Raw genomic sequence first — 26842 nt, forward strand, 5'->3', positions numbered from 1 at the left:
CTTGGGCATGGCCCTGGGTCCTTGCCAACCAACCATCCCTGCACATTAGCACTATCCTACACACTAGAGTCAATTTACAATTTTTACCACAGCCAATTAACCTACAGACGTGTACATCTTTGGAGTGTGGGAGGAAACCAGAAATCCCGAGGAAAACCCACGCAGTTCTATGTTATCCCAGTTTTGCATCTTATACACTGTGGACAATTTACAGAAGCCAATTAACCTACAAACCTGCAGCACTTTGGAATGTGGGAGGAAACCGGAGCATCCGGAGAAAGTCCACGCAGTCACAGGAAGAATGTACAAACTCTGTACAGTCAGCACCCATAGGCAGGATCGAACCCGGGTCTCTGATGCTGCCAGGCAGCATCTCTACAGCTGTGCCACTATGCTGGCCCTCAAAAGGCATTAACATTAACATTAACATTGACATTACCCCTCAACATCACCAATGAAACAAAATAACTGTACAAGTTTAGATGCCAATCAAAAGAACTTCAGGTGCCGGAAATCCATGAGGTCACAGGGAGAATGTACAAACTCTGTACAGACAGCGCCTGTAGTCAGGATCGCGCCCTGGTCTCTGACGCTGTAAGGCAGCAACTCTACCACTTAGTCATAATTTACTTGCTACAGTTATCAACTTCTGCCAAGATGATAATAACTGTGGCAAGTTGTCAAATTCTTGATAACAGGTGATTCCACCCAGTGAATCTGCACTGAATATCAATCACCCTTTACACCAATCTCATTGTCCTCTGCATCCCTACCACATTCGGGGCAATTGACCTTGGCCAGGTAACCTACATTTGCACCTGTGGAAACCAGACTGAGGTTGAATCCACAGTGATATTCTGGACTGAACATCATGAGACATAGTGCAGACATGTCCCATTCTGAGATAGCTTCTCTGGTACCGACAGGTACGTTCCATGGTCAAGAGTGTTTAATTGTCACGTGCACTGGGAACAGAATAATGAAATCCTTACTTGCAGCTGCTTTTACTGGCTATTTTCACCTTGGAGAAACCCAGCAAAGTCAATTATTCTCCAAAGGTCTCAATTTCAAATGCCCTAAAGAATCACCAACAAAAATGTTGGTGACATCAGCGTGAGACTTTTGCTCGGCTGAGATTGTTGAGCAATCGCCAACAGGCCTCCTTCACATTTCGTGAGCACAAAATACACAATCCTGCCCTGATTTCTGTGTGGAGTGGGATTAGAAGCAATGTGTCAGCACAAGTCAATAGTCAGTCAATACTCAATGTCCGAACCGGCCCACATGCACAAGACGTCATATATCAGAGCCTCCAGGACGAGCAGGGGGATATTTGACACACAATATCCATGTTTAACATCTTGACTAACCAACAAATCTGTTTCTTTATCTAGACTCTGCCTGACGACGATTATTCCGACCCTTTCGATATCAGGCATGATTCCAGAGGTGAGGCCATTGACAAAGAGCTCATTGAGAACAACGGCTACATGGAACCATATGAAGCACAGAGAGTTATAGCAGGTAGGTCAGTTTATGCTAATTGCAAAAGAACCAGACAAGAGGGACCATTGTTTATTTTTTAAGTGCATTGAGTTACAATCTATTGGCAGAGCTAAGGCTGATAGAGGTTTGACATTTTACTTGGTGTGTGCTCTTTGGAGAGAGAAGGCTGACATGTTCTCTGTGTTTCGAACAAGGTTACTTTTAAATTTAGCAGATACTCTTCTGGGACCATCACGCAAACAGTCACCTGGCTTCAGCACCATCTTGCCTTAAAGAAAAGGTGGTGGTTCACCAAAATACGTGGTGGTTCACTGGAAGATTTTTAAAGGATAAAAGAAAACAATCAGGGAAATTCAACCTCAAAATGCAAGTTTTAATTTTGTGTTACACAATTGAAAATCTATTTCTCTGTAACCATATCTGGACCATTTTGCAACAGTCTGGGAATATTGTATTTGGCAGAGTCAGTGCTGAGAGAAGGTTCTGCAAAAGATACTTCAAACTTATATTTCTTAATAGACTGTTAAGGTTGAGATTTCTTGTGCAATGTTATTGTATGCATGGTATTGGGAAGCGCCTCATGGGTTGTGAGAGGGAAATGAGTGACTTAAGCCAAGTGCCTGATCATATTTCCAGTTATATCACTGGTCATTCCTGGAACAAGTGAATCTTTTCAAAACAATACAGGACTGGTATCCCATCCAGGTGAGTCATTTCACCTTCCATCCGGGTCATCCTGACCTAGTCCACATCAATACTTCCTCCAACCCCAATCCCCACCAAGAACCAGTTCAGATCCACTGAGGCATGGACCACCTGGCCTGTAAACCCCCATAGCCTTAAGGGAGATTTTGAATTGTGATAACCTGAAATGCCCTGAATGAAAGTGAAACAGAAATAGACACAAAGTGTTGGCATAATGTGGCAGATCAGCACTTTGTTTCTTTGTAGATAAACCGGCATCTGCAGCCCCTTCTTTCTACATGTACCCGAAGCAGTTTCAATAATAGTTTTAAAAGATAAATTGGATATTTATTTGAAAAGGAAAAACCTATGAAGAGCTCTGAGGACTGACAGAGGATGCACGAGTTGGGCAGATTTTGTAATGATATTGCACGGGCACATGGGGTTTGGGCTACATTGTTCTCTCCATCTGTAGATATGCAGAGACTTTGTTTTCTGTGATTTTCATCGTATTTGGCAGGTTCAGTGCCGCGAGAAGGTTCTGCAGAACATATTGACACTTAGAACTTATATTGACTTCTTTCTCAATAGTCTGTTAAGGTTGAGGTTTCTTATTCAATGTTGTAATTAATTGGTTATAAGGCATTTTGTGGCAGTGCACGCTAAGAGATGGGCAGTATCGCTGTGCCTTGTATTCTGATGCCTTTCCTTTTCATAACGATAGAAATCCATACCACCCAGCTAATCTTTGAAAAAGCAAGGCGAGATTATTAATATAATAATTATCAAATATAATACATTCATTCGCAAGCTTTTCCCAGCTATTTTTTCACATGATAAGACTGAGAAAATGGAAGGCATTTCATTTCTGAAGTCCAAAGCTGAAGTATTACAAACACTACAAATTCAAAAATAAGACCAAGATTGTCTAAAATACTCAGTGAGGCCAGGCAGCATCTATGGAGAGAACAAATCTGGCAGTAGAAAACTGGGGATCAATAATGCATTTTGGGAAGTTAGATCAGGCCAGGGCATACACAGTAAATGGCAGAGTTCTTGGGAGTGTTATTGAAGTGGGAGATCTTGGGGTTTAAGTCTATAGTTTCCTGAAAATTGGCAACACAGGTAGAGAGAATGGTGAAGAGGACATATAGTAGGCCTGCATTCATGGGCTGAGGCATTGATTATAGGAGTTAAGATATCATGTGCTTACAAATAGCTGGGTAGGACGTACTTGGAGGACTGTGTGCAGTTCTGCTTGTCATGCTATAGGAAAGACGTGCTTAAGCTAGAAGTACTGAAAAGACTCACAGGAATATTGCTTGAGCTGCTGGACGAGTTATAAGGAATAATTGATACACTTGCACTTTTTTCCCCTGGAATAAAGGTTGTTGGAGATGGCATGATAAAGGTTTATAAAGTTATGCTGGGTATAGATGGGGTAGATAATGTTGTCCTGTACCCATGGTAGGTGAATCTAAAACTAGAGGGTGTTTGTTTGGATTGGTTTCTCTGCTGCCTAGTCTGGGTTTTACCAGGACCTTTCATTGTGGGCCCCATCACAGCCTTAGCACAGATATGAACCGAAGAGTCAAATTCAAAATGTACGCTGGGTTAATCTTAATAGCACCTCCCAAATCCGCAACCTTTTACTACCAGAAAGGACACGAGCAGCAGGTGCATGGGAGCGGGAGCGCCATGCCTTTCTTGCTCCCCTTCAAGTCCTGTACAATCCTGACTTGGCAAAGCTATGCATTTATTCATTCATGGTACTATCTATGCCATAGTCTCTTTCTTCTTGAAACTCTCTATGGCATAGCCTTGCAGGGGCACCTTCGCCACAAGGACCACATCTAATCAAACAAGTGGTTCACCACCACTACCACAAGGACAATGAGGGATGGATCATAAATGCTGCTATTTCCAGCAACATCCACTTCTGCAGAAATATGAAGAGGGAGTTGGCATTAACGTTTCATGTCAATGCTGCTGGATCACAATGCTCAATGATCTGCTGAATACATACAGTATGTTCTGTTTTTAAATTTTAAATCATCTCCATTCAGAATACTCTGGACGATCTCAGGTGTGAAATATTCTGTTCATTTTCAAACGAGAAGGCTGGCACATGGGCCATGCTTGATTTTCTTCCTATTGAATGTAGATTTTAATAGATGGATTGGTGCCAAGTTAATTGAAAGAAGCCAGGAGAGGATCCGGCTCTTCTATGAATTAATCGGAAGGACCTCAAAGCTGCTTCCCACTCTTCCCTTCCTAGCAAACCCTTTAATTTGAAACGTTCCCCTCGACTGCCTCTCGGTTTCCATCATCCTATCTCCTGCCTCTTTCAATTAACTTGCGCACTGCTCATTGACCTTGCAGCCTTTGTTTCGATCGTTGCTGTAAGGGGACTCAGTGAAAGATGCTGAATAAATTCTGTCTTCATTAAAAAGAAACAGCAAAATATTTTCAATTGCAAACAGGGGCGTGTTTCGTACAGAGGCTGTGTGTTACGGTGCAAGTCTACCCTGGGTCGAGAATACACCAAGGCAAGGTTGAAATCATTGCGGACTATAATCCTACAGGTTAAAACATCTATGATCACATGTCGTGCAGAAGGGAATCTGACTGTTGTTCACCATGAACTCATGGCTTTGTCCATCGATGCTGTTGCGCAGTAATGGATTGGTGTAATGTAGAGATTTCTGAGCATCAACTCATTTTGAGTGGATTATACTGAATTGATTTGTATTATTGTATCAGTATATTAAACTCAAGTTAAGTTTGCATTAAGCCCTGATGGTGTTGAGCAGTGGGATCCGACATATGACATTGCTCGCTGTCAGCCTACCCTTTAACTAGGGCCTTAATTGTTTTTTAATGACTCCAGAAAATACTTACCACCAATCATCACCAAGCCGCCTCCAAATTACTGGGAAACCTGCTACTTGTTATCTTCCTCATTCAAAATAGGTCAATTACTGTCACTAAATTAAGAGTTAAATCCAGGACGTTACTGTAAAATGTCCTCAACAAGCAGGAGTTTGAGACGGAGAAATAAATTAAAAAACACCGTGTTAAATGAAATCCAACACTCAATTACAAGTTCACATTATAGGAGTAGAATTAGGCCATTTGGCCCATCGAGTCTACTCCGCCATTCAATCATGGCTGATCGCTGCCTCCTAATCCAATTTTCCTGCCTTCTCCACATCAGGGCAGCCAACATTGGGTGAGAAATTGCGAGGGTGCGCAGCGTCCAGGGGGGGGGGGGGGGGGGGGGGGGGGGGGGGGGGGGGGGGGGGGGGGGGGGGGAAGCGTAGAGAGGTGATTTTGCATTTTGAAGCTTAAAATTATGCAATCTGGTGCATACTGTAGCGAGTCGTTTAAATCACACTTGAATGCAACATTTATGCTTTAAATTGGATTCGGTATAAATAAGGTTAGGCTAAGTTACATTCCACAGTAGATCCAGGCTGTGATCAACAGGTGCAGCACATGAATGACTTTAGTATATTCATGTATGGAAATCAGATTATAATTCATGCTGTTATGCATATATATAGAGGAAAAAAAACAGAAACAAGGCAAGAGGAGTCAGACTTCCATCACTGTTCTGCACAAATAAATTAATCAACCTTAACCTTTGACTAGAGAAATAAGACAAAAATAATGCCATATATTCGAACAAGTATATGGTTCAATGAAATTAAGATATTTATGTAAAACATATATTTTATTATTATTATTTTCTGAGGACAATCAATCAATCAATCAACCTTTATTGTCATCTTGCAAGCAACAGTTGTACAGTGCAAAATGAAAAGACGTTTCCCAGGGAATACCGGAGCATCGCACATGAAATTTAAAACATTTCACACATAATAACACTAAAAACAATCCAGTCCCTGATGGAACAGTATAAATAGTTAAAAGCAGGTAAAACAACAACGTTAAAATACAATAAACCAATCATAAAAATGTCCGGGGCAGCTGATTTGAGTGGCCAGTGCCAGTTATTAAAGTGTCCGTGCCAAGCCGCAGAATCAAGTGACTGTGAGTACTGAGTGACTGTTTAGCAGCCTCACAGCCTGTGGTAGGAAGCTGTTTAGCAGTCTTGTAGTCCGGGCTTTGATGCTTCGATATCTCTTGCCTGATGGCAGGAGATCCAGGTGTATGTGGAGGGGGTGCAGCTTGTCCTTAGCAATTCTCTGAGCTTTTTTCAGACAGCGGCTCTGGAACAGTTCTTGTACCGAGGGTAGGGAGACGCCAATGATCCTCTCTGCTCCCCTCACTACCCTCTGCAGAGCCTTCCTGTCCGAGCAGTTGCAGGTGGAGTACCACGTATTTATGCAGTACGTGAGTACAGACTCCACCGTACCCCTGTAGAAAGTCCTGAGGATGTTGGTGGGGAGTGAGGCCTGTTTTAGTTTCCTCAGGAAGTGCAGTCGCTGATGGGCCCGTTTGACGGTCCCAGTGGTGTTCCTGGACCAGGTGAGGCTGTCTGTAATTTGCACACCGAGGAACTTTATGCTCTCCACTCTCTCCACTGTAGTGCCACTGATGTTGAGGGGTGTATGCTTTGGCTGCGCCCTCCTGAAGTCGACAATATAGATAGAAACAGGCCCTTCAGCCCAACAAGTCCACACTGACCAGCAATCTACCATACACCAGTTCTATCCTAAACGCCAGGGACAATTTGCAGAAGCCAATTAACCTACAAACCTACACTTCTTTCGGATGTGGGTGAAACCGGATAACCGGCGAAAACCCATATGGTCATAGGGAGAATGTACAAATTCTGTACAGACAGCACCCGTAGTCAGGATCAAATCTGGATCTGTGGTGCTGTAAGGCAGCAACTCTACTGCTGCGCCACCGTGCCACCCCATTAAATTCTTTTTTCTGTAATATATTTATTATGGTGTCACATCAATGAAGATAAACACATGATTCTGATTTCTGCCCTTAGTTGGATAACAAACATCTCCAGTCATTGTGTTTTACATCTATATGGCAGGTATTCAACCTCTTCAGTCTGAAGGGTCTCGACCCGAAACATCACCATTCTTTCTCTCCAGAGATGCTGCCTGTCCCGCTGAGTTATCCCAGCTTTTTGTGTCTATCTTCAGTTTAAACCAGCACCTGCAGTTCTCTCCTACACTCTTTGTTAAGCGAAACAGGTCCTATTCGCATAATATTATTCACCTCAACTAAATTATTTTCTTCACCTCCGTTGCTGCAGAGAATACAATCCCAGTTATCAAATCTTTCTTCAAAGTTAAAAAAAAAATTCTAACCATGCCAACATCTTCATAAATCGCCCCTGGATCCTCTCCAGAGCAATTGCACCCTTTCTACAATGTGTCATAGTCTTACAGCATGGAAACAGGCCCTTCATCCCAATGTTTCCTGCAGGTCAAGATGCCCCATCTAAACTAGTCCCACTTATCCGCATTGGGCCAATATGGCCCTTTAAACCTTTCCTGTCCACATACCTGTCCAAATGTATTTTAATCGCTGCCATTTTACCTGCCTACTTCACCTGGCAGCTCGTTCCACAAACCCACCATCCTCTGCGTGAAAATGTTGTCCCTGAGGTTCCTATTAAATCGTTCCTCTCTCACTTTAAACCAGGGGTGTCAAACTCATTAGTGAGAGTGAGGGGGTGTGCGAGGGTGTGTGTGTGAGAGTGTGTGTGAATGTCAGTATGTCGGCACAACTTGTCCTGATATATGGGAGTGAAGGGATTCCCAAATTTGGTCAGTTGGGATTTATTGGTCGTCTGAACTAACTTCAGGCAGCCCCGACATTCCCTCTCCTTCTATCCCTCAGTTTAAACCAGCCTCTGCAGTTACTTCTTGTATATATATATATATATATTTTATATACACACACACACTGAACATTTTTTTCTTGTTTATTATATTATGGACAGTGCTGTGTTTACTACTACTGCCAGTAGGAATTTCAGGATAGTGTTAGTGTGCGGGGATTGCTCACTTCAGGTAGCCCCGGCATTCCCCCTCTCTCTCTCTCTCACCAGCTCGTTCTCATCCAACAATGGCCTGTTTCCTTTATCATTGTTACTTTTTTGCATATCTTTTATTCATTGTTCTTTACATCATCACCCATATCTCCCGTGACCTTCAGTGTGAAGAAGGCTCGGCCCGAATCTACGAATCAGAGATTATTATGAGAACAATAAAATAATATTATCTAATTTTATATTGTGATCATTTTTAAATGGTGAATTAGGGAAGGGCACCTGTAAATGGGATTTAGAGGAGGGCACCTGTAAATGGGATTTAGAGGAGGGCACCTGTAAATGGGGATTTAGAGGAGGGCACCTGTAAATGGGATTTAGAGGAGGGCACCTGTAAATGGGATTTAGAGGAGGGCACCTGTAAATGGGATTTAGAGGAGGGCACCTGTAAATGGGATTTAGAGGAGGGCACCTGTAAATGGGATTTAGAGGAGGGCATCTGTAAATAGACAATAGACAATAGACAGACAATAGGTGGAGTAGGCCATTCAGCCCTTCGAGCCAGCACCACCATTCAATGTGATCATCGCTGATCATCCCCAATCAGCACCCCGTTCCTGCCTTCTCCACATATCTCCTGACTGCTATTTTTTAAGAGCCCTATCTAGCTCTCTTGAAAGCATCCAGAGAACCTGCCCCCACTGCCATCTGAGGCAGAGAATTTCACACTCACCATTCTCTATGAGAAAAAGTGTTTCCTCGTAACCGTTCTAAATGGCTTACTCCTTATTCTTAAACTGTGGCCCCTGGTTCTGGACTCCCCCAACATCGGGAACATGTTTCCTGCCTCTAGCGAGTCCAAACCCTTAAAATCGTATATGTTTCAATGAGATTCCCTTTCATCCTTCTAAACTCCAGTGTACAAGCCCAGCTGCTCCATTCTCTCAGCATGAAAAGTCCCGCCATCCCGGGAATTAACCTTGTAAACCTATGCTGCACTCACTCAATAGCAAGAATGTCCTTCCTCAAATTAGGGGACCAAAACTGCACACATTACTCCAGGTGTGGTCTCACTAGGGCTCTGTACAACTGCAGAATGACCTCTTTGCTCGTATATTCCTCTTGTTATAAATGTGGTGGTTTAGGGGAGGGCACCTATAAATGGAGGAATTAAAGGGAGGGCACCTGTAAATGGGAATCCAACCACAGGCCCCCTTATACGTATCAGTTGTACGCTACATTTTGCCCTTCTGTAACCCCTTCCCCCCTCCCGTCCAGTTCCTCTCAATGTCCCCTCATGGTGCCTCATGGTGCCTATGCTTTCAATACCATTCAGAATCATTCATGAGACCATCTTCTAAAGTCATAGTCAGGTAGTACCAATAATTGCCTTTCCATCCATTGTGTCTGCACCAACCATCAATCTTGTATATCACTTTATTCTCTCCACATCGCCCTCAGATCACTCCTCCATCCCAAATTCTAACACTCACTTATATGCTGAGAGTAATTTACAGTGGCCAATTAAACTATTAACCCGCACCTCTTTGGGAGGTGGGAGGACACCAGAGCACCCAAGGAAATGCACAGGGTCAGAGGGACAACGTGCAAACTCCGCCCAGACAACTCCTGAGGTCAGGATTGAACCAGCATCACTGGAGCTGTGATGCAGAACCTGTATTAGCTGTGCCACCCAAACTCCAATTGTATTCAATCTTTCCATAGGATAATCATCTCATTCTAGTAATCAGCCAAGCCAATACATATACCACTGATGCCAAATTAAGCTTACTCTGGGCATACAGAGATCAAAGCAGCTTAAAGTATTCCCAATGTGCGTTTTCCCTGTGACCTGCATGGGTATTCCCCGGGAGCTTCAGTTTCCCCTCAACACTCCAAAGATGCATATTTTTGTAGGTTGATTGGCTTGGTAAAGTTGTTAATGGGCCCTAGTGTGTATAAAATAGTTTAATGTGCGGGGTCCGCTGGTCGGCATGGACTAGGTGGGCCTGTTTCAGCGCTGTATTCTAAAAAAACTTGTTTTTAAATAAGAAGTTTGTTGGGGGTTCACTACCTCTCTAGGGTTTCACACTTCAGTCTACATTGGCTCACCCAGGAAACTAAACTGAAATGTCGCATTTTGAACCGAATATTGAATTCTGGTCCCATCTCTTTGATTTCAAGAAATCATTTCAAGAAATACATTGCACTTTCACACCTTGGCAATTAATGAAGGAACGGGATCATCAGTTGTCATCTTGTCACCAGAGCTGAGCTTAAGCTGTCAGGTGTTTTGCCCAATGATACTGTTGATGTCTTTGGCAGTTCAGTAAAGGTTAATTGTAAAATTGCTACACTCATAATGAGTTCGATTAACCTATTAAAAGGAGTCAGCCACCTGTGTACTGTTCGGCTTCTATTGATGAACCTTCCTGCATCAAAGATAGAGGCTTAACGACTAAGTGTACTGAGGAAATATGTGTACTTTCTGGAGAGAAACAGAGAACCAGAAGCAGCTTGCAACCCCTGAGAGTCTGTGATATTACCTCTCGATATCAATATCACCAGTGCATATTGTTTCTTAGTCCTTTTGCTTTATCTCTTGTTACATAAATGTGTGCGTTCTGATTTTGCTATACTGTACAGGTGTATGTTGTCGCTTGATAACACTCCAAATAAGTTCTGAACTACATAGATGGGGCCATTGGTTCTGTCTTTTTGCACTATTATTGTTTGTGTGTGTGTGTGTGTGTGTGTGTGTGTGTGTGTGTGTGTGTGTGTGTGTGTGTGTGTGTGTGTGTGTGTGTGCGTGCGCGCGCGCGTGCGTGCGTGTGTGCGCGTGTGTGTGTGTGTGTGTGTGTGTAAATCGAAGATATACACAAAATGCTGAAGTAACTCAGCGGGACAGGCAGTATCTCTGGAGAGAAGGAACGAGAGACGTTTGGGGTCAAATCCCTTATTCAGTTTGATCTGATATATAAAATCGAAGATAGACAGAAAACGCTGGAGTAACAGTCTGAAGTTATCCTACAATCGTGTGTATGTTTCGGTCTCCTCTTCAAAGTAAAATGTACCTGCCACATAGGGATGCAACAGACATTAGCCAGAATGGTTCCTTAGAACACGGATTTGCCATATGAGGAGTGATTGAGTAGACCGACCGGCCTGTCACCTCGATAGTTGAGAACAATGAGATTAGAACCAGACATGACGTTCTTAAAATAAGGCACTAGTCTATTTTGGCCTGGGATGACACAGAATTTATTTCCTCAAATCTATCGAAGTCTCTTCCCCCGAGCACCATAAAGGCTTCATTATTGAGCTTGTATAGATTTTTGGATATTAAGGAAATCGAGGGATACGGGGGAAGTACAGGAATGATCAACCATGAACTTGCATGCTGGAGCCAGCACAAAAGGGTATACTATACCTCTGTTTCTAATTTGTATGCTGTACAAGCATGATATTGCCTTATGTAATATTATTTTACAGTAATGCGCACTGTCTCATTATTTTACAAAGCTTTGTTCAGGCACTTGCCATGTTACAGAATGTCTACTGCCTCCATTATAATAAGGAGTTTATACAACATCATCTTTTCCTGAAGGCATATAAACTGCCCCTTCTTACAACATGGGGCCGCACACTGCCTTTTGTTACACTGCAGAGGTACATGTGGCCTCCATTATGGGGTGTGTACCACCTCTGTTCTTTAATAGGAGTATAAATTGTAGATGTTAATATATTTCTCATTATGTTTTATAATTTATGTTACCGACTTTATTAACCAGTATGGACATTGTATCCACCATTTTACAGCTAATGTTTGTTGCCTCTTGTGTCTTATATGGTATACATTCTCTCTTTCTATCTAATGTTATCTGCTCTGCTTCTCTCTGTAATGAAAGTCTTAAAGAAACCATGGAAAGAAATAGAATTGCTGTCAATTTATTTTTAAATTATAAGCATGCACCGTCCACATTTATAATGGATAGTACCCTTGTAAACACTGCAGGGTTAAGTTGATTTCAGTGTGACCAGTTAATGTAGGCAGTTTTCATTATTAATGTGGGCACAAGAATTAATAATAAATAATATGAAGACAAAGACAAATGTGTGACTTGTTGTGGAAGCTGAATTATATCGGCATTTACAAGTTCCCAGCCCTTGCACAAAAACAAAGGAAATAACAAAGAGGTAGATCTCCGGACCCCTCAAGCCTGCCACGAGGTTCAAAATGATCTGCCCCAGGCCTCGTCTCCTCTTTTGTGCCAATTTATCCCTATTGCTCCAAATCTGATCTTTCAAAAATTCTTCTTTCCTCTCTCTAGGTACCCCCCCCCCCCCCCCCCCCCCCCCCCCCCCATGATCAAGCCTCCATAACACTTTGAGATAGAAAGTACCTGATACATTGACCTGTGGGAAGAAATTCCTATGCGCCTTCGATTTAATTGACCGCCCTTGTGTTCTGTAACTATGCCACCTCTTTCTCCATAGAATGCAGATAAAACTTTATTCAATAGATACTATAGGAATGAGCTTAGTGAATTTGTCCTGGCTTGCTTCCTGAGATTCTAGTTCAATAACACTTGGATCCATTCCTCATGCTCATTTATAAATCTCTCTCCATTTGGATAATAGCCAGCCTTTACTGAAGTGCATGACCTTACACTTTTCTACATTAAACTCTGTTTGCTGAAAATGTCTTAACTCTTTTTCTAGATTAACTGAAACTTAGGTTAATATGCCATGAAACTGAACTGAAATTGTCATAATCAAACCACTGTACACACTGTAGCTTTAAACTACTCCTTGCAGTTTTAAAATTACAGGTAGAGCTTTTAATCATCATTCTCAGTAGCTATTAGTTCTATCTTCTTCACCAGATGGAAGGGAGCAGGCAATGTACAACTTTAAAGAGAAATGAGTTGAGATCAGGATGATGTCATTAGAATAGTAATAAAGCACAGAGTCATTTTCTGTGCAGTTAAAAGGTAATGCAACCAGTATGTTTAGTACAAGCTGATCTATATCCTTGTATGCTTTACCAGAATTAAACCAGGAATAGGTCAAGACCCTTCTTTAGACTGAAGAAGTCCCGACCCAAAACGTCACCTATCCTTATTCTCCAGAGAAGCTGCCTCATCCGCTGAGTTACTCCAACACTTTGTGTCTACCTTCAGCTCCTGAGACAAACTAACTCTTCCTACACTGCTTAATATTGAACTCTTCTGAATCCTGACGCCTGAAAATGTTATGTCTACATGAATGTCGGAACCTGCTGTTGCTATTTGAACATGAACTTAAAAACTCAACAAAGGCATATTTCTGGATTTGGAATGCACTTCCTGATCTGCATAAATGGAAGGTTGCACACCTGCTACTGTAATGTACCATAATTCTGAAATGTTCACCCTTATTTTAAAGCCTTCCATGATCTCACTCCTCCCTATCAGTGAAATCTCCCCAGCCCTATAATTGTACGGTTACATTGCTCCACTAATTCTGGTCACTTGATCTACATCGAAATTAATCAATCCACCGCTGTTGGCAGGGATTTCAGCTGTCATTGCCCTAAGCCTAAGCCGTGAAATTTCCCACCTAAAGATCTTTGCTTCTAGAGCTCTCTTCCACTTGCAAATATGTTTCGCTGATCACCTTCGCTGTCCACCGGTTGGTAAACCCCAGCGGTATGGACATTGACTTCTCTAACTTCAAGTAACCCTTGCTCTTCCTCTCTCTCCATCCCTCACCCTTCCCAGTTCTCTGACAAGTCTTACTGTCTCCCACTCCATTTTATCTCTGTTTGCTTTGTTGCTGTTAGCTTATCCCAGCTAACAATGATCTATTATACATTTCCCTTCATCTCCATTCCCGTTGTCCTATTTTCACACCTTACACTTCCTTATCTCCCTCTCCCCTGACATCAGTCCGAAGAAGGGTCGCGACCCAAAACTTTACCCATTCCTTCTCTGCAGAGATGCTGGCTGTCCCGCTGAGTTACTCCAGCATTTTGTGTCTATCTTCGGTTTAAACCAGCATCTGCAGTTCCTTCCTACACTTTAACTCCCCCTTCCATTCCCACACTGACTTTTCTGCCCTGGGCCTCCTCCATTGTCAGAGTGAGGCACAAAGCAAATTGGGAGGAACAGCGCCTCATATTTTGCTTGGGCAGCCGACACCCCAGCAGTTTGAATATTGATTTCTCTAACTTCATGGAACCCTTTCTCTTTATCCCTCCCCACCCTAGTTCTCTGACTAGTTTCTCTCTCCCCTGACTCAGTCTGAAGAAGGGTCTCGACCCGAAACATCACCCATTCCTTCTCCGCAGACATGCTGCCTGTCCTGCTGAGTTACTCCAGCATTTTGTGTCCATCTTCGGTGATTTACATGATATTGTGTGCCAACCTCTAAAGATTATAGCACAAGATCAAATTTTCTCTGTATTTACTTCAAGTTTTCAAAGAAACACCATCAAAAAGTCTGTCCTTCTATCAAGAGTAAGTGTTTTTTTGTCTGTAGCAGGGAAATTATTAATGTTTCCCTAAGTTCTCTTGTTTAATAAAGCACTATGTTAAAAAAAAAAATTCCAGTTGTCATCTGGCATCTTGGAGGGAGACACAAATATGGCTTCTTTAACTATGGTCCTTAAAGCCTTCCTCTGGCCAATGTTAAGGCCATTTCATATTGCTTTCTGACAATCCAGTTCATATTTTATTATTGTGCTCTGTGAATCATCTTGTTTTGCTATATTAAAATTATTATATAATTACAAGCTGTTGTTGGATTATGGGACATGGCGGATAGTGGTTTGGAAATGGAAATGGAAAGAGGGTCTGTTGAATGTCTGTATTATGTTTGTCTTTGCTGGTTTTAAACTGGGGCAGACTTTTCTCTGTTAACCTAAACCGCTGTCTGCAAGCCTGCTAAATATTTCACAAAATACAGGCAGACGCCTGCCCTTTTGTAATTATAAATACACATTTATCTTATCCTGGAAAACGATAACTGTCACCTAATCCCATCGTGACTATGAATGGCACATGATTGTGCCATCGTACCAGTGTCATTAAATTCTGAGCATAGAGTCACCTCTTTGTGTATAACGAGATACAGATTGTCATGTCGCTCTCTCTCTCTCTCTCTCCCCCCCCCACCAGCTTCCCAAAAATTGTCTGTCCACATGCGTGTATAAATCTGTTCTTGCTTTTTTTTAAAACATGGATTTACAGAATCGATAAGGGCAAATATCTAGGTCTGGAAACCACTATTCCAATAATTTTTTTTAAAGAAAATTAGCTAAATTGCATAGTCATATGGCACAGATCCAGCCCCTTCAGCCCGACTTTTCAATGCAGAACAAAATGCCACATCTAAGCTGCTGGCAATTGGTCCATATCCCTCTAAACATTCCCTATTCTTAATTGTTTGTTTTTACGTGTATATGTGTGTGGATATATATAGAATAAATAATATATATATATATATATATATATATATACACACTAAACATTTTTTTCTCATTTATCTTATTGGTTTCAGAGTATTATGTTTACATATTCTGTTGTGCTACTGCATCTTAGAATTTCATTGTTCTGTCTGGGACACTCTTGATTCTAGACCTGTCCAAGTGTGTTTTAAATGTTGTTTTTGTACCTGCCTCAACTACCCCCTCTGGCAACTCATTCCATATTCCCACTACTCACTGCTTGAAATGGAAATAAAAACCTGTAGCGTCAAGCCAAAAGAGCAGTGTGACTAATTGGCCGCTCTTTCCAAGAAATAGCACTAAAATGTGCTCCAGTATAATTCTTCGATTCGTACCTGTACAGGAATAAATCATCCTAATTTGATTCTCAGAGGATGCCACAAATACCCCGTACAATCTGTTAAACAAGGTTAGCCCAGGACCTGTCAGGAAAAGCAGAGGTTGTCCCGTGGATGTGGCAGGAGATGGACGTTACATTCTGTGACCGCGTTCTCGTCCTAGACACATAGACCAGGACGTCCCTGGCTACAAATACCTTGGAGTTTACCTGGACAGTAAACTGGACTGGTCGAGGAATGCTGAGGCCCAGTTCAAGAAGGGACGGAACCAGCTGCAGGTGTTTTACCAATCGGTGGTAGCCAGTGCCATCTTCTTTGCTGCCGTGTGCTGGGGCAGCAGGGTGAAGGCCGCAAACACCAACAGGATTAACAGACTCATCAGGAAGGCTGGCTCTGTCCTGAGGGCGGAGTTGGTTTCGTGGGAGGTGGTCTTGGAGGGGAGGATGCTCCTCAAACTGCGGAGCATCTTGGACAATTCAGCTCACCCCCTCCATGACACGCTGGTCAACCTTTGTAGTTCCTTCAGCAACAATCTTTGTACATCCCCAATCCTTTCCACTCTTCATTTTAATTTCATGTTTCATGTATTTTGTGTTTTATGACTCTTGGCAGACTAATTTTCCACCTGGGATAAATAAAGTTCTATCGTATCAATGGACAATAGACGCAGGAGTAGGCCATTCGGCCCTTCGTGCCAGCACCGCCATTCAATGTGATCATGGCTATCGTATCTTATCATTCCATCTCCAACAGCTGTGTTGACCGATCTCACCAGGACGATAGCTACAGTAAAGGGCCTGTCCAACGAGCATGCGACCTGCATGCAGTAAGCGTGACCAAACCGGAAGCGGGGGCCGTGCGGAGGTCGAGTGATCCCCGTACAGGACCGGTCCCGCCAGCATGCGCCTGCATGTGGCAAACGCAACCAAACCGTAAGCGGGGGCCGCACGGAGGTCGAGTGAGTGATGTGAAGTTCGAGCGAAGTCCGCGGGAAGTTCGCGCGTGACGTATGGCGTCAAGACGCTGCGTACGGCGTCAAGACGCTGCGCACGCCCGTCGAGGCGCTGCATACGGCATCGAGGCGGCTGCGGGCCGGCAGGCCGTTGCCGCGCGGAATTTTTGAACACGGTCAATTTTTCGGAGCCCCGCGCGATGTCGGGACCATCTCTGCACAACTCCATACGGCTCCGGCGATCGAAGTGGGACCGGTCCCGCGAGGCCATACGGCTCAAGCGACCACGTTAGGTCGCGCTTGCCGCATGGAGTCGCATGCTCATAGGACAGGCCCTTTAAATTGTAAGCTCCTGGGTTAACGAAAGGCCAACTACCACTGGCTCCTTGTGGAGAGTGTGCAGCTCCCAGTGAAGAATCAATAAGTTCAAACAAGGGGGAAAAAATATGAAGACAGCAACATTAGCTCTCACTTTATCAGCTAGGTCTTATTGGTTTTCATTCTAATGATTCTTACTTTATTGATCTCCAGCTGGGAAGCAGAGTTTCTCTCTTGTTCTATACCCAATCGTGTGCAGACAATATAATTAATTCAAGATCTCAAACCTGAGACCATTTTAAAAGGAACCTTGATGGCCCGTGAAGGGAGAGTTTGTATTTAACAAGTCCCCCTATGCAACATTTAATATAATTTTATCACTTTGATTTTGATTAGACGCAGAGTACTGCATTGATTAGAAAAAAATAGCTTTCTGCTGCAGTGTCATCCCCAGTAATTTATTCACTAACTTGATTCTGAAATTTAAAAAAATCACTTTAAAATGTATGAGCAGTTTGCAGTAATCAAGTGGGGAATGAAGTTGCTCCTGTTAATAATTGCTGCAGGAAAACGTGATGGCTCGATATGAAACATTGTAATACGCATTTGGCAGTCTGTGCAGGTCCTAATGGTGTTTCAACAATGGTGTGTTATGTGAAAGGGATGGGGCTGATAGCAAATGCACAATTCTACCCTCAAGTTGGAAACGAAAATAAAAGATGATGTTTCATAGGAACACAAAAAAAAAGGAATCGATTTTTCCCCCCCCTTGTTCAACTCATTCAGCTCCAGCATTCAATACAAGCTGATCTTTCACCTCATTGTCCCTCCCCTGTATGGTCCATCCGTTGTAAATGAGGCAATTTGGCTCATTGAGATTGGGCCATCTTTCAGATTCATCTCATTGATCTCAAGCCCCAATTTATTTCCCTGTAACTCGTCTCTCACATGCCCATCAATTCCATTCTGATTTTCCTGCTGCCCGCTTACACTGGAGATGGGTCCAGTCAAGTCAAGTTTATTTTCATAGGCACAAGTACAATGAATATCTTGCTTCCAGCAACATCACAGCGAAGGTTTTCATTGTACGTGCACCTCATCATTCTTGTGCATATGACAATAAGCTTGATTTGAAGTGACTTGACATACCCTACAGTCATTTAATTTGACATAACAAGGTTAAGTTACAGTAGCTAATTTATCGACTGATTAGAGTGTACTTCTGATGTTCATGGAATGAATGAAACAATGAATAAGTTTATCGACCAAGTATTCACATACAAGGAATTTGCCTTGGCGCTCCGCCCGCAAGTTCAACATGACATACAGTGACAGTTAGGAATGATACATAGGAATATTAAACATTAATAATAAAACATTATTAATTAAACAATTGAATTAAATTAAATACCGGAGCAAAAGGAGGCTACAGATTTTTGGTTATTAATTAGAGCTACTACTCGTGGGAAACAAAGCTGTTTTTATGTCTGGCTGTGGCAGCTTTGACAGTCCGGAGTCGCCTTCCAGAGAAAAGTGATTCAACGGGTTTGTGGCCAGGGTGAAATAGGTCAGAGATGATCTTACCCGCTCACTTCCTGTCCCTTGCAGTGTACAGTTTGTCAATGGAGGAAGGTTGCAGCCAATAACCTTCTCAGCTGATCGGACGATTCGCTGCAGCCTCCGGATGTCGTGCTTGGTGGCTGAGCCAAAGTAAAAAGTAAAGTAAAGTAGTCTTTATTGTCATTCAGACCTTTCGGTCTGAACGAAATTTTGTTGCCTTGCAGTCATACATATAATAAAAATGACAAAAACACACAATAAACACAAATTTAACATCCACCACAGTGAGTTCACCAGGCACCTCCTCACTGTGATGGAAGGCAAAAATCTTATGTCCCTGTCTCTTCCCACCTTGTTCTCCCTCTGCTCTGAGGCAACCGGTGAGCTCCGAACGGCGTCGTCCACCGGGCCCGTGGTCGACCCTCCGAGGTCAGGTCGCCGCTGCTGCCGGAAAGCCACAGCCCAGATGTCGGGTCGCCGCCGCTGCCACCGGACGCCTCAGCTCCGCGGTTGGGTCATCGCTGCCACCAGCACGCCACAGTTCCGATGTCGGGTCGCCTCCGCTGCCGGAACGCCTCAGCTCCGCTGTCGGGTCGCCGCTGCTGCCGGAACGCCTCAGCTCCGAGGCCGCCAGCTCCGCCATTAGGCCTCGGCGCAGACAGAGACGGACACGGGGAATGCGACAAGAGAATTCGCATCCCCCGGAAGGAAGAGACCAAAAACACGTTTCTCCCCCCCCCCCCCCCCCCCCCCCCCCCCCCCCCCCCCCCCCCCCCACCATACACAACAAAACATAATAAAATAAAACCAAAAATTAACTAAAACAGGACAAAAGAACAAACAAAAAAAGAAAAAACAAACGGACTGCAGGCGCGCCGCAGCTGCTAAGGCAGCTCCGCCATCTTGTATGACCATGATGGAGAAGGTGAGAACCAGAGCTTCTGTAGGAAACCCATGTAGCCACAGAGAGAAAGTGCAAGCTCCACACAGATAGACCCAGATATCAGGGTAGACCTCGGCTTATTGGAGTTCTGATGTAGTAATACTGACCACTGTGCCACCACTTAATGATTTAAACCCTGAATGTACTCAGTGACAGATCTGCATAGTCCTTTTGTGTAGGGAATTACAAAGGTGCACAACCCTCTGTGTGGAAAAAACAAGGGAAACATCAACTCCATATAAAACCTGTTAAAGACCTTCAGTATTATGTATCTTTCTTTGAGACCACCTCTCATTCTTCTCACTTCGAGAGAGTATAGTTCCAATCTCCTTCTACTTCCCACTTAAAACAAACTGAAATCCATCTAGAAAATAATTGCTGTACTCCCTCCAAGGCTATTATTAGACTAAATCCATAACAATATTCACCTGGGTCTTATATAATTGGATCAAATGCATTTGCGATAAAGGACAACATTTTTTTTATCATCCTAATTGCTTGCAGTACCTGCTTATTAATTTGCACTGATTTGTTATAAGCTCCTTGTGCCATCCCTAAGTATGCTGACATTCTTATCCAAACCACTCCACAACTCAGTTCCTGGTACAACTCCTCTGCTGACACCTTTGTTAAAACCTTGCAACGTAATTATCCCAATGCACTCCCTGCTGGCTCATCCTTCAACCTTCTATAACGTTTAGTTTAATTAAGAGATACAGTGCAGAAACAGGCCCTTCGGCCCAACGGGTCTGCAACGACCAGCAAGCCATGCACACTAACGCTATCTACCTTCACTGGGGACAATTTACATTCTTTACAGAAGCCAATTGACCTAAAAACGTATATGTCTTTGGAGTGTGGGAGGAAACCGGATATCCCGGAGAAAACCCGCGCAAGTCATGGGGAGAACGTACAAACTCTAGACAGACAGCACCCGTAGTCAGGATCGAACCAGGGTCTCTGTGTGGCTGCGCCACTGTGCAGCCCTTGTGATCACCTAAAACTCTTCACAGATCTACGTGTCCATTTGTCCCCTCCCGCCAAGGTGAGCTTGCATCTTGGCCATTGGACTTACTACATTTCAAGAGAAAAGATGTGGATGGCTGTGAAATTTGTGGATTTCATTCGTCCTTGAGTGATCTGTAATGTGTACCAGTCAGCTTTATTTTTAAACCAGTTATAAATTGGAGGAGAGCATTTATTGATTTCCCATTTCTCGTGTAATGGATGGCTGCCCCCACTCAGCTCCATGCTTTCTATCGCTCACCGTGATCAATGGAACTATTGCAGGTTGACATTCAACCTTTTTGTGCTGCCTTTGATTCCAGCACCATTTCTTTGTTCCCTGTTTTACAGGATACATTCAAAGTTCTGAAGCACCTTGCCACCTTTTTTTTCTTGGACGTATTAGATTAGCGTCAGTCATTTTTTGACGGTTCCAATTCCTCTGTTGGGCTCTGCTGTGAATTCAGTTGCCACTTTACTTAAAATGTGTGATTCTAAATCCAATCATAAAATCGAGGTGGTGAGTATTGCAGTCCCTCCCACTGTAACATTTCCTTCCCTTATAGTGAAATGTTAGGGCAAATGATCAGGAGCTAACATTTTGAAGTGAATCGGTGTTATAATTCGGACATTAATTTTTTATTACTGATAATCATTAAAAATCACCTCCAATTATTCTTCAACCTCTTTTAGTTTAGTTTAGTTTAGTTTCGAGATATAGCTAGGAAACAGGCCCTTTGGCCCACGAGTCCGCGCCGATCAGCTATCCCCGTACAATAGTGCTCTCATACACGCTAGGGACAATTTACATTCTTTACAGAAGTCAATTAACCTACAAACCTGTGCGTCTTTGGAGTGTGGGAGGACACCAGGGGCACCCGGGGAAAACCCACGCATATCACGGAAAGAACATACAAACTTCCTACAGATAGTACCCTTAGTCAGGATCGAACCCGGGTCTCTGGCGCTGTAAAGCAGCAACTCTACTTCTGCGCCACTGTGCCACCCTTTATTTTTTGTACCAATAAGACATGACAATTTGTTTTACGATACTATGAAAATGCAGATATTATTCAGAGATTAATAACAAAATGTGACTGCCGACAGAGCATAGGCTATTGTAGAAATACTGGCAGCAGATGGCCTTGAATATGCAATATTATTATGATTATTATTATTACTATTACAATTTTATCTTAGCTACCAATTCACGTGCAATTTATCATAGAGACTGAAAGGTGACAGCATTTCCATGCTTTTCTAATAATCGAAAATGTATCCCTTCATTATCACCTCTTCCCCAGCCAACAATAGGCCATTATGAGCTCCACCATTCCTTGGTTATCTGTAGTCGGCCCTGATTTGTTATGGCCTTTCCCTACCTCCACCGCCACAGCCCCCCTTCTCCTGAGATGCTGCCTCACCCGCTGAGTTACTCCAGCACTGTGTCTATCAAAAACACACTTGATTTTGCCAAACACTAATGATAATTGAGAAGCACCACATAACTGAACCTAAAATAAAATAAGAACGTTTCAATTTACAATGGACAAGTGAAGAGAATTTTCACCTCAGCTGAGCAATAGGCACAAGTCTGGTTTGCCTCATTGTCAGAAATGCTCTCTGATTTTAACTTCTTGTGCAGTGTTATACGGGGCTACACTGGGGCCACAGTGATCTCAGTCCCACTGTACCTTCTGTCCTTCAAGCTCTTCCTTCAAAGTGTCGGTGACCCCAATTGTCTACCACAAGCCACATCTGGCCCCAATCTTCTTGCTGACCTGACCCACCCAAGATGATAATACAGCTTCACTCCCCCCTCCCATTCCCACACACTTTAACTCCCCCTCCCATTCCCAAACTAACCTTTCTGGCCTGGACCTCCTCCATTGTCAGAGTGAGGCCCAGCCCAAATTGGAGGAACAGCACCTCATAATTCACGGGAAGTTTACACCCAGCGATATGAACATTGACTTCTCTAACTTCAAGTAACCCTTGCTTTCCCTCTCTCTCCATCCCTCCCCCTGCCCAGTTCTCTGACCAATCTCACTGCCTCCGAGTACATTTTATCTCTGTTTATTTTCTTCCTGTTATCTTCTCACAGTTAACAATGATCTATTCTACATGTTCCTTGATCTCTATTCCCTTTGTCCAATTTTCACACCTTACACTACCTTATCTATGTATTACCCTCTCCCCTGACATCACTGAAGAAGGGTCTCAACCCGAAACATCACCCATTCCTTCTCTCAAGTGAATGCTGCCTGCCCCCGCTGAGTTACCCCAACATATTGTGTCTATCGATTTAAACCAGCCTCTGCAGTTCCTTCTCACACATACAGCCTTGCCTGTTTTACCACCTGCCTGCTCCATCCACGCCAAAACCAGGCCTTATACTTTTGATGGTGGATTTTCCTCACTTGCTGTGCAGTGCACGAAGGAAACAGTGGACTCAAAATTAAGTACTGTGACCATACATTAAGCACTGTGTTTACAAAGGTGTTACGCTGCTGCTGCTCTCGTAAGAATTTCATGGTTCCATTTTAGAACATCAGACAATAAAACACTCTCTTTACTCTCTCTCTCTCTCTCTCTCTTTGGGTGCTGGGATTTGCAGGTGGACCTAGAATCAAAATTGGCTCACTATGTATCTTCATAGATACATAGATAGATACATAGACCTGGGTGTCATGGTACACCAGTCATTGAAAGTAGGCATGCAGGTGCAGCAGGCAGTGAAGAATGCGAATAGTATGTTAGCATTCATAGCAAAAGAATTTGAGTATCAGAACAGGGAGGTTCTACTGCAGTTGTACAGGGTCTTGGTGAGACCACACCTGGAGTATTGCGTACAGTTTTGGTCTCCAAATCTGAGGAAGGACATTATTGCCATAGAGGGATGCAGAGAAGGTTCACCAGACTGATTCCTGGGATGTCAGGACTTTCATATGAAGAAAGACTGGATAGACTTGGCTTGTACTCGCTAGAATTTAGGAGATTGAGAGGGGATCTTATAGAAACTTACAAAATTCTTAAAGGGTTGGACAGGCTAGATGCAGGAAGATTGTTCCCGATGTTGGGGAAGTCCAGGACAAGAGGTCACAGCTTAAGGATAGAGAGGAAATCCTTTAGGACCGAGATGAGAAAAACATTTTTCACACAGAGAGTGGTGAATCTCTGGAACTCTCTGCCACAGAAGGTAGTTGAGGCCAAATCATTGGCTATATTTAAGAGGAAGTTAGATGTGGTCCTTGTGGCTAAAGGGATCAGGGGGTATGGAGAGAAGGCAGGTACGGGATACTGAGTTGGATGATCAGCCATGATCATATTGAATGGCTGTGCAGGCTCGAAGGGCCGAATGGCCTACCCCTGCACCTATTTTCTATGTTTCTATGTTTCTATATATATACAATAGGCGCAGGAGTAGACCATTCAGCCCTTCGAGCCAGCACCGCCATTCAATGTGATCATGGCTGATCATCCACAATCTGTACTCCATTCCTGCCTTCTCCCCAAATCCCTTGATACCGCTAGCCCAAAGAGCTCTATCTGCTCTTTTGAATGCATCGAGTGAATCAGCCTCCACTGCCTTCTGAGGCAAAGAATTCCACAAATTCAGAACTCTCTGTGTGAAATTTTTTTCCTCATCTCAGTTCTAAATGGCCCACCCCTTATTCTTAAACTGTGGCCCCTGGTTCTGGAGTCCCCCAATATCGGGAATATGTTTCCTACATCTAGCGTGTCCAATCCCTTAACAATTTTATATGTTCCTACAAGATAAGCCTCATTGTACTTTCCATTTTTTTAACCTGACACCATTCAGACAATAATCTGCCTTCCAGTTCTTGCCATCAAAGTGAATAACGTCACATTTATCCACATTATACTGCATCTGCCATGCATCTGGCCACTCATCCAACCTATCCAAGTCACCCTGCATCCTCATAGCATGCTCTTCGCAGTTCACACTGCCATCCAGCATTATATCATCTGCAAATTTGCTAATGTTACTTTTAATTCCTTCATCTGTATCATTAATGTATATTGTAAATAGCTGTGGTCCCAGCACCGAGCCTTACGGCACCCGACTAGTCACTGCCTGCCATTCTGAAAAGGACCCGTTAATCCAAATCAATTTTTTATCCATGTCAATACCCTACCCCAATACGATGTGCTCCAATTTTGCCCACTAATCTCCCGTGTGGGACCTTATCAATGGCTTTCTGAAAGTCCAGGTGCACTACATCCACTGCCTCTCCCTTTTATTTTACTTGTCACATCCTCAAAAAACTCTAGAAGATTTGTCAAGCATGATTTTCCCTTCGTAAATCCATGCTGACTTGGACCAATCTTGTTACTACTATCCAAATGTGCTGCCATTACATCTTTAATAATCGATTCCAGCATCTTACCCACCACTTGCACTTTATGTGCAATGTGATGAATAAAACCATATTGTATTATTGTATTGTATAGTCCCTCCGGAAGGGACGTGGCCTTCAGGAGAGAGCATCTCAACATTTTTTAAACACTAATAACTCTTTTATTTTTAATCGATGGGAAAAATCCTCTTGTCCTGTGTAGCAGAAGGGGACTCTGGGTAAGATGGCCAAAAATCAAAGCCGTAAGTGGCAACGTTTTTTCTAAAATCAACATACAGAACAACAGGAAGTAGCCAAGATCAGATTTAGTAATATAGATAACTTGCCTGTAATAGGCATTTTTATATCTAGGTCAGTCAGTTTTTAACAGCATTGATTGATGGTTTGCCATTGACTAATAGTTTCCCTGCTCTTTAAAATAGTGCAAGGAAATCTTTTCCATCTACGTGAGGTGGTAGTCATGGCTTCAACATGATACTTCAATGAAATACTGCACCTTTGACGGTGTTGAACTCTTCCCAGACTGCACTGCAGTGTTGTACTAGGTTAGGTTTATGTGTTCATGCCTGCAAAATGGGGTGGCACGGTGGTGCAGCGGTAGAATTGCTACCTTACAGCACTTTCAGCGTCGGAGACCCAGGTTCGATTCTGACTACGGGTGCTGTCTGTACGGAGTTTGTACATTCTTCCCGTGACCGTGTAGGTTTTTCTCCAAGATATTCGGTTTCCTCCCACAGTCCAAAGACGTACAGGTTTGTAGGTTAATTGGCTTGGTAGAAATCTAAATTCTCCCTAGTGTGTGTAGGATAGAGTTAGTTTAGTTTAGTTTAGAGATACAGCACATAAGCAGGCCCTTCGGCCCACCGGGTCTACACCGACCAGCGACTCCCGCACATTAACACTATCCAACACCCACTAGGGACAATTTTTACATTTACCAAGCCAATTGTCCTACAAACCTGTATATCTTTGGAGTGTGGGAGGAAACCAAAGATCTCGGAGAAAACCAACGCAGGTCACAGGGAGAATGTACAAACTTCGTACAGACAGCACCCGTAATCGGGATCGAACCCGGATCTCTGGCGCTGCATTCGCTAAAAGGCAGCAACTCTAACCCTGCGCCACCGTCTCTGCCTATCCTGCATACATTAATGTGCAGGGATCGCTGGTCAGCGTGGACCCGGTGGCCGAAGGGCCTGTTTCTGCGCTGTATCCCTAAACTAAACTAAACTAAAATACGATTTGAATCCGCCATCCTTCCAGCTCTGAGATGAGAGAGCCATTTGATAAAGAAATTCAGGCCATCCCTCAGAGAGGGGCTATCAACATATCCAGCCAATTATTAAATCCTTGCAGTGGTTTAACATTCAGAACCTTGCTCAGAAGCCCATAACACATGTTCAAAGTCCACTTTGTGCTGCACAACGGGGTCTGTTGGGCATTGAGATCTCAGCTTAGGCATTAATTTGCATTCTGAAATCGCCTCTTTGTCGCAAGCTAAAATCTGTGGTGTAAAAGATACGGTAATTCGATTCCCCTCAATCACAATGCACGGTAAAATGAATCCAGTTGCCGTGCATTTGCCGAGCTTGGTGAAAGGATTGTATTAACCTATTGCGCAGTGATTTATGCTGTCCCAAGGCACTTAACTCGTTAAGTACCGCCAGACCTCTTTCAGG

General features: G+C 43.3%; 1 protein-coding gene across 3 annotated transcripts in view; it reads left to right on the top strand.

The window, feature by feature from the left end:
• Positions 1-26842, top strand: part of LOC129711284 (SH2 domain-containing adapter protein F-like) — a 284291-nt gene that overhangs the window by 98172 nt on the left and 159277 nt on the right. For all 3 annotated transcript variants that reach the window (XM_055658827.1, XM_055658828.1, XM_055658829.1), the window contains one exon: positions 1395-1524. In XM_055658827.1, coding sequence (XP_055514802.1) covers positions 1395-1524 — 130 coding nt within the window. The remainder of the gene's footprint in view (positions 1-1394; positions 1525-26842) is intronic.

The sequence above is a fragment of the Leucoraja erinacea genome, chromosome 29 (genome assembly GCF_028641065.1).
Source record: "Leucoraja erinacea ecotype New England chromosome 29, Leri_hhj_1, whole genome shotgun sequence".
Lineage (NCBI taxonomy): Eukaryota > Metazoa > Chordata > Chondrichthyes > Rajiformes > Rajidae > Leucoraja > Leucoraja erinaceus.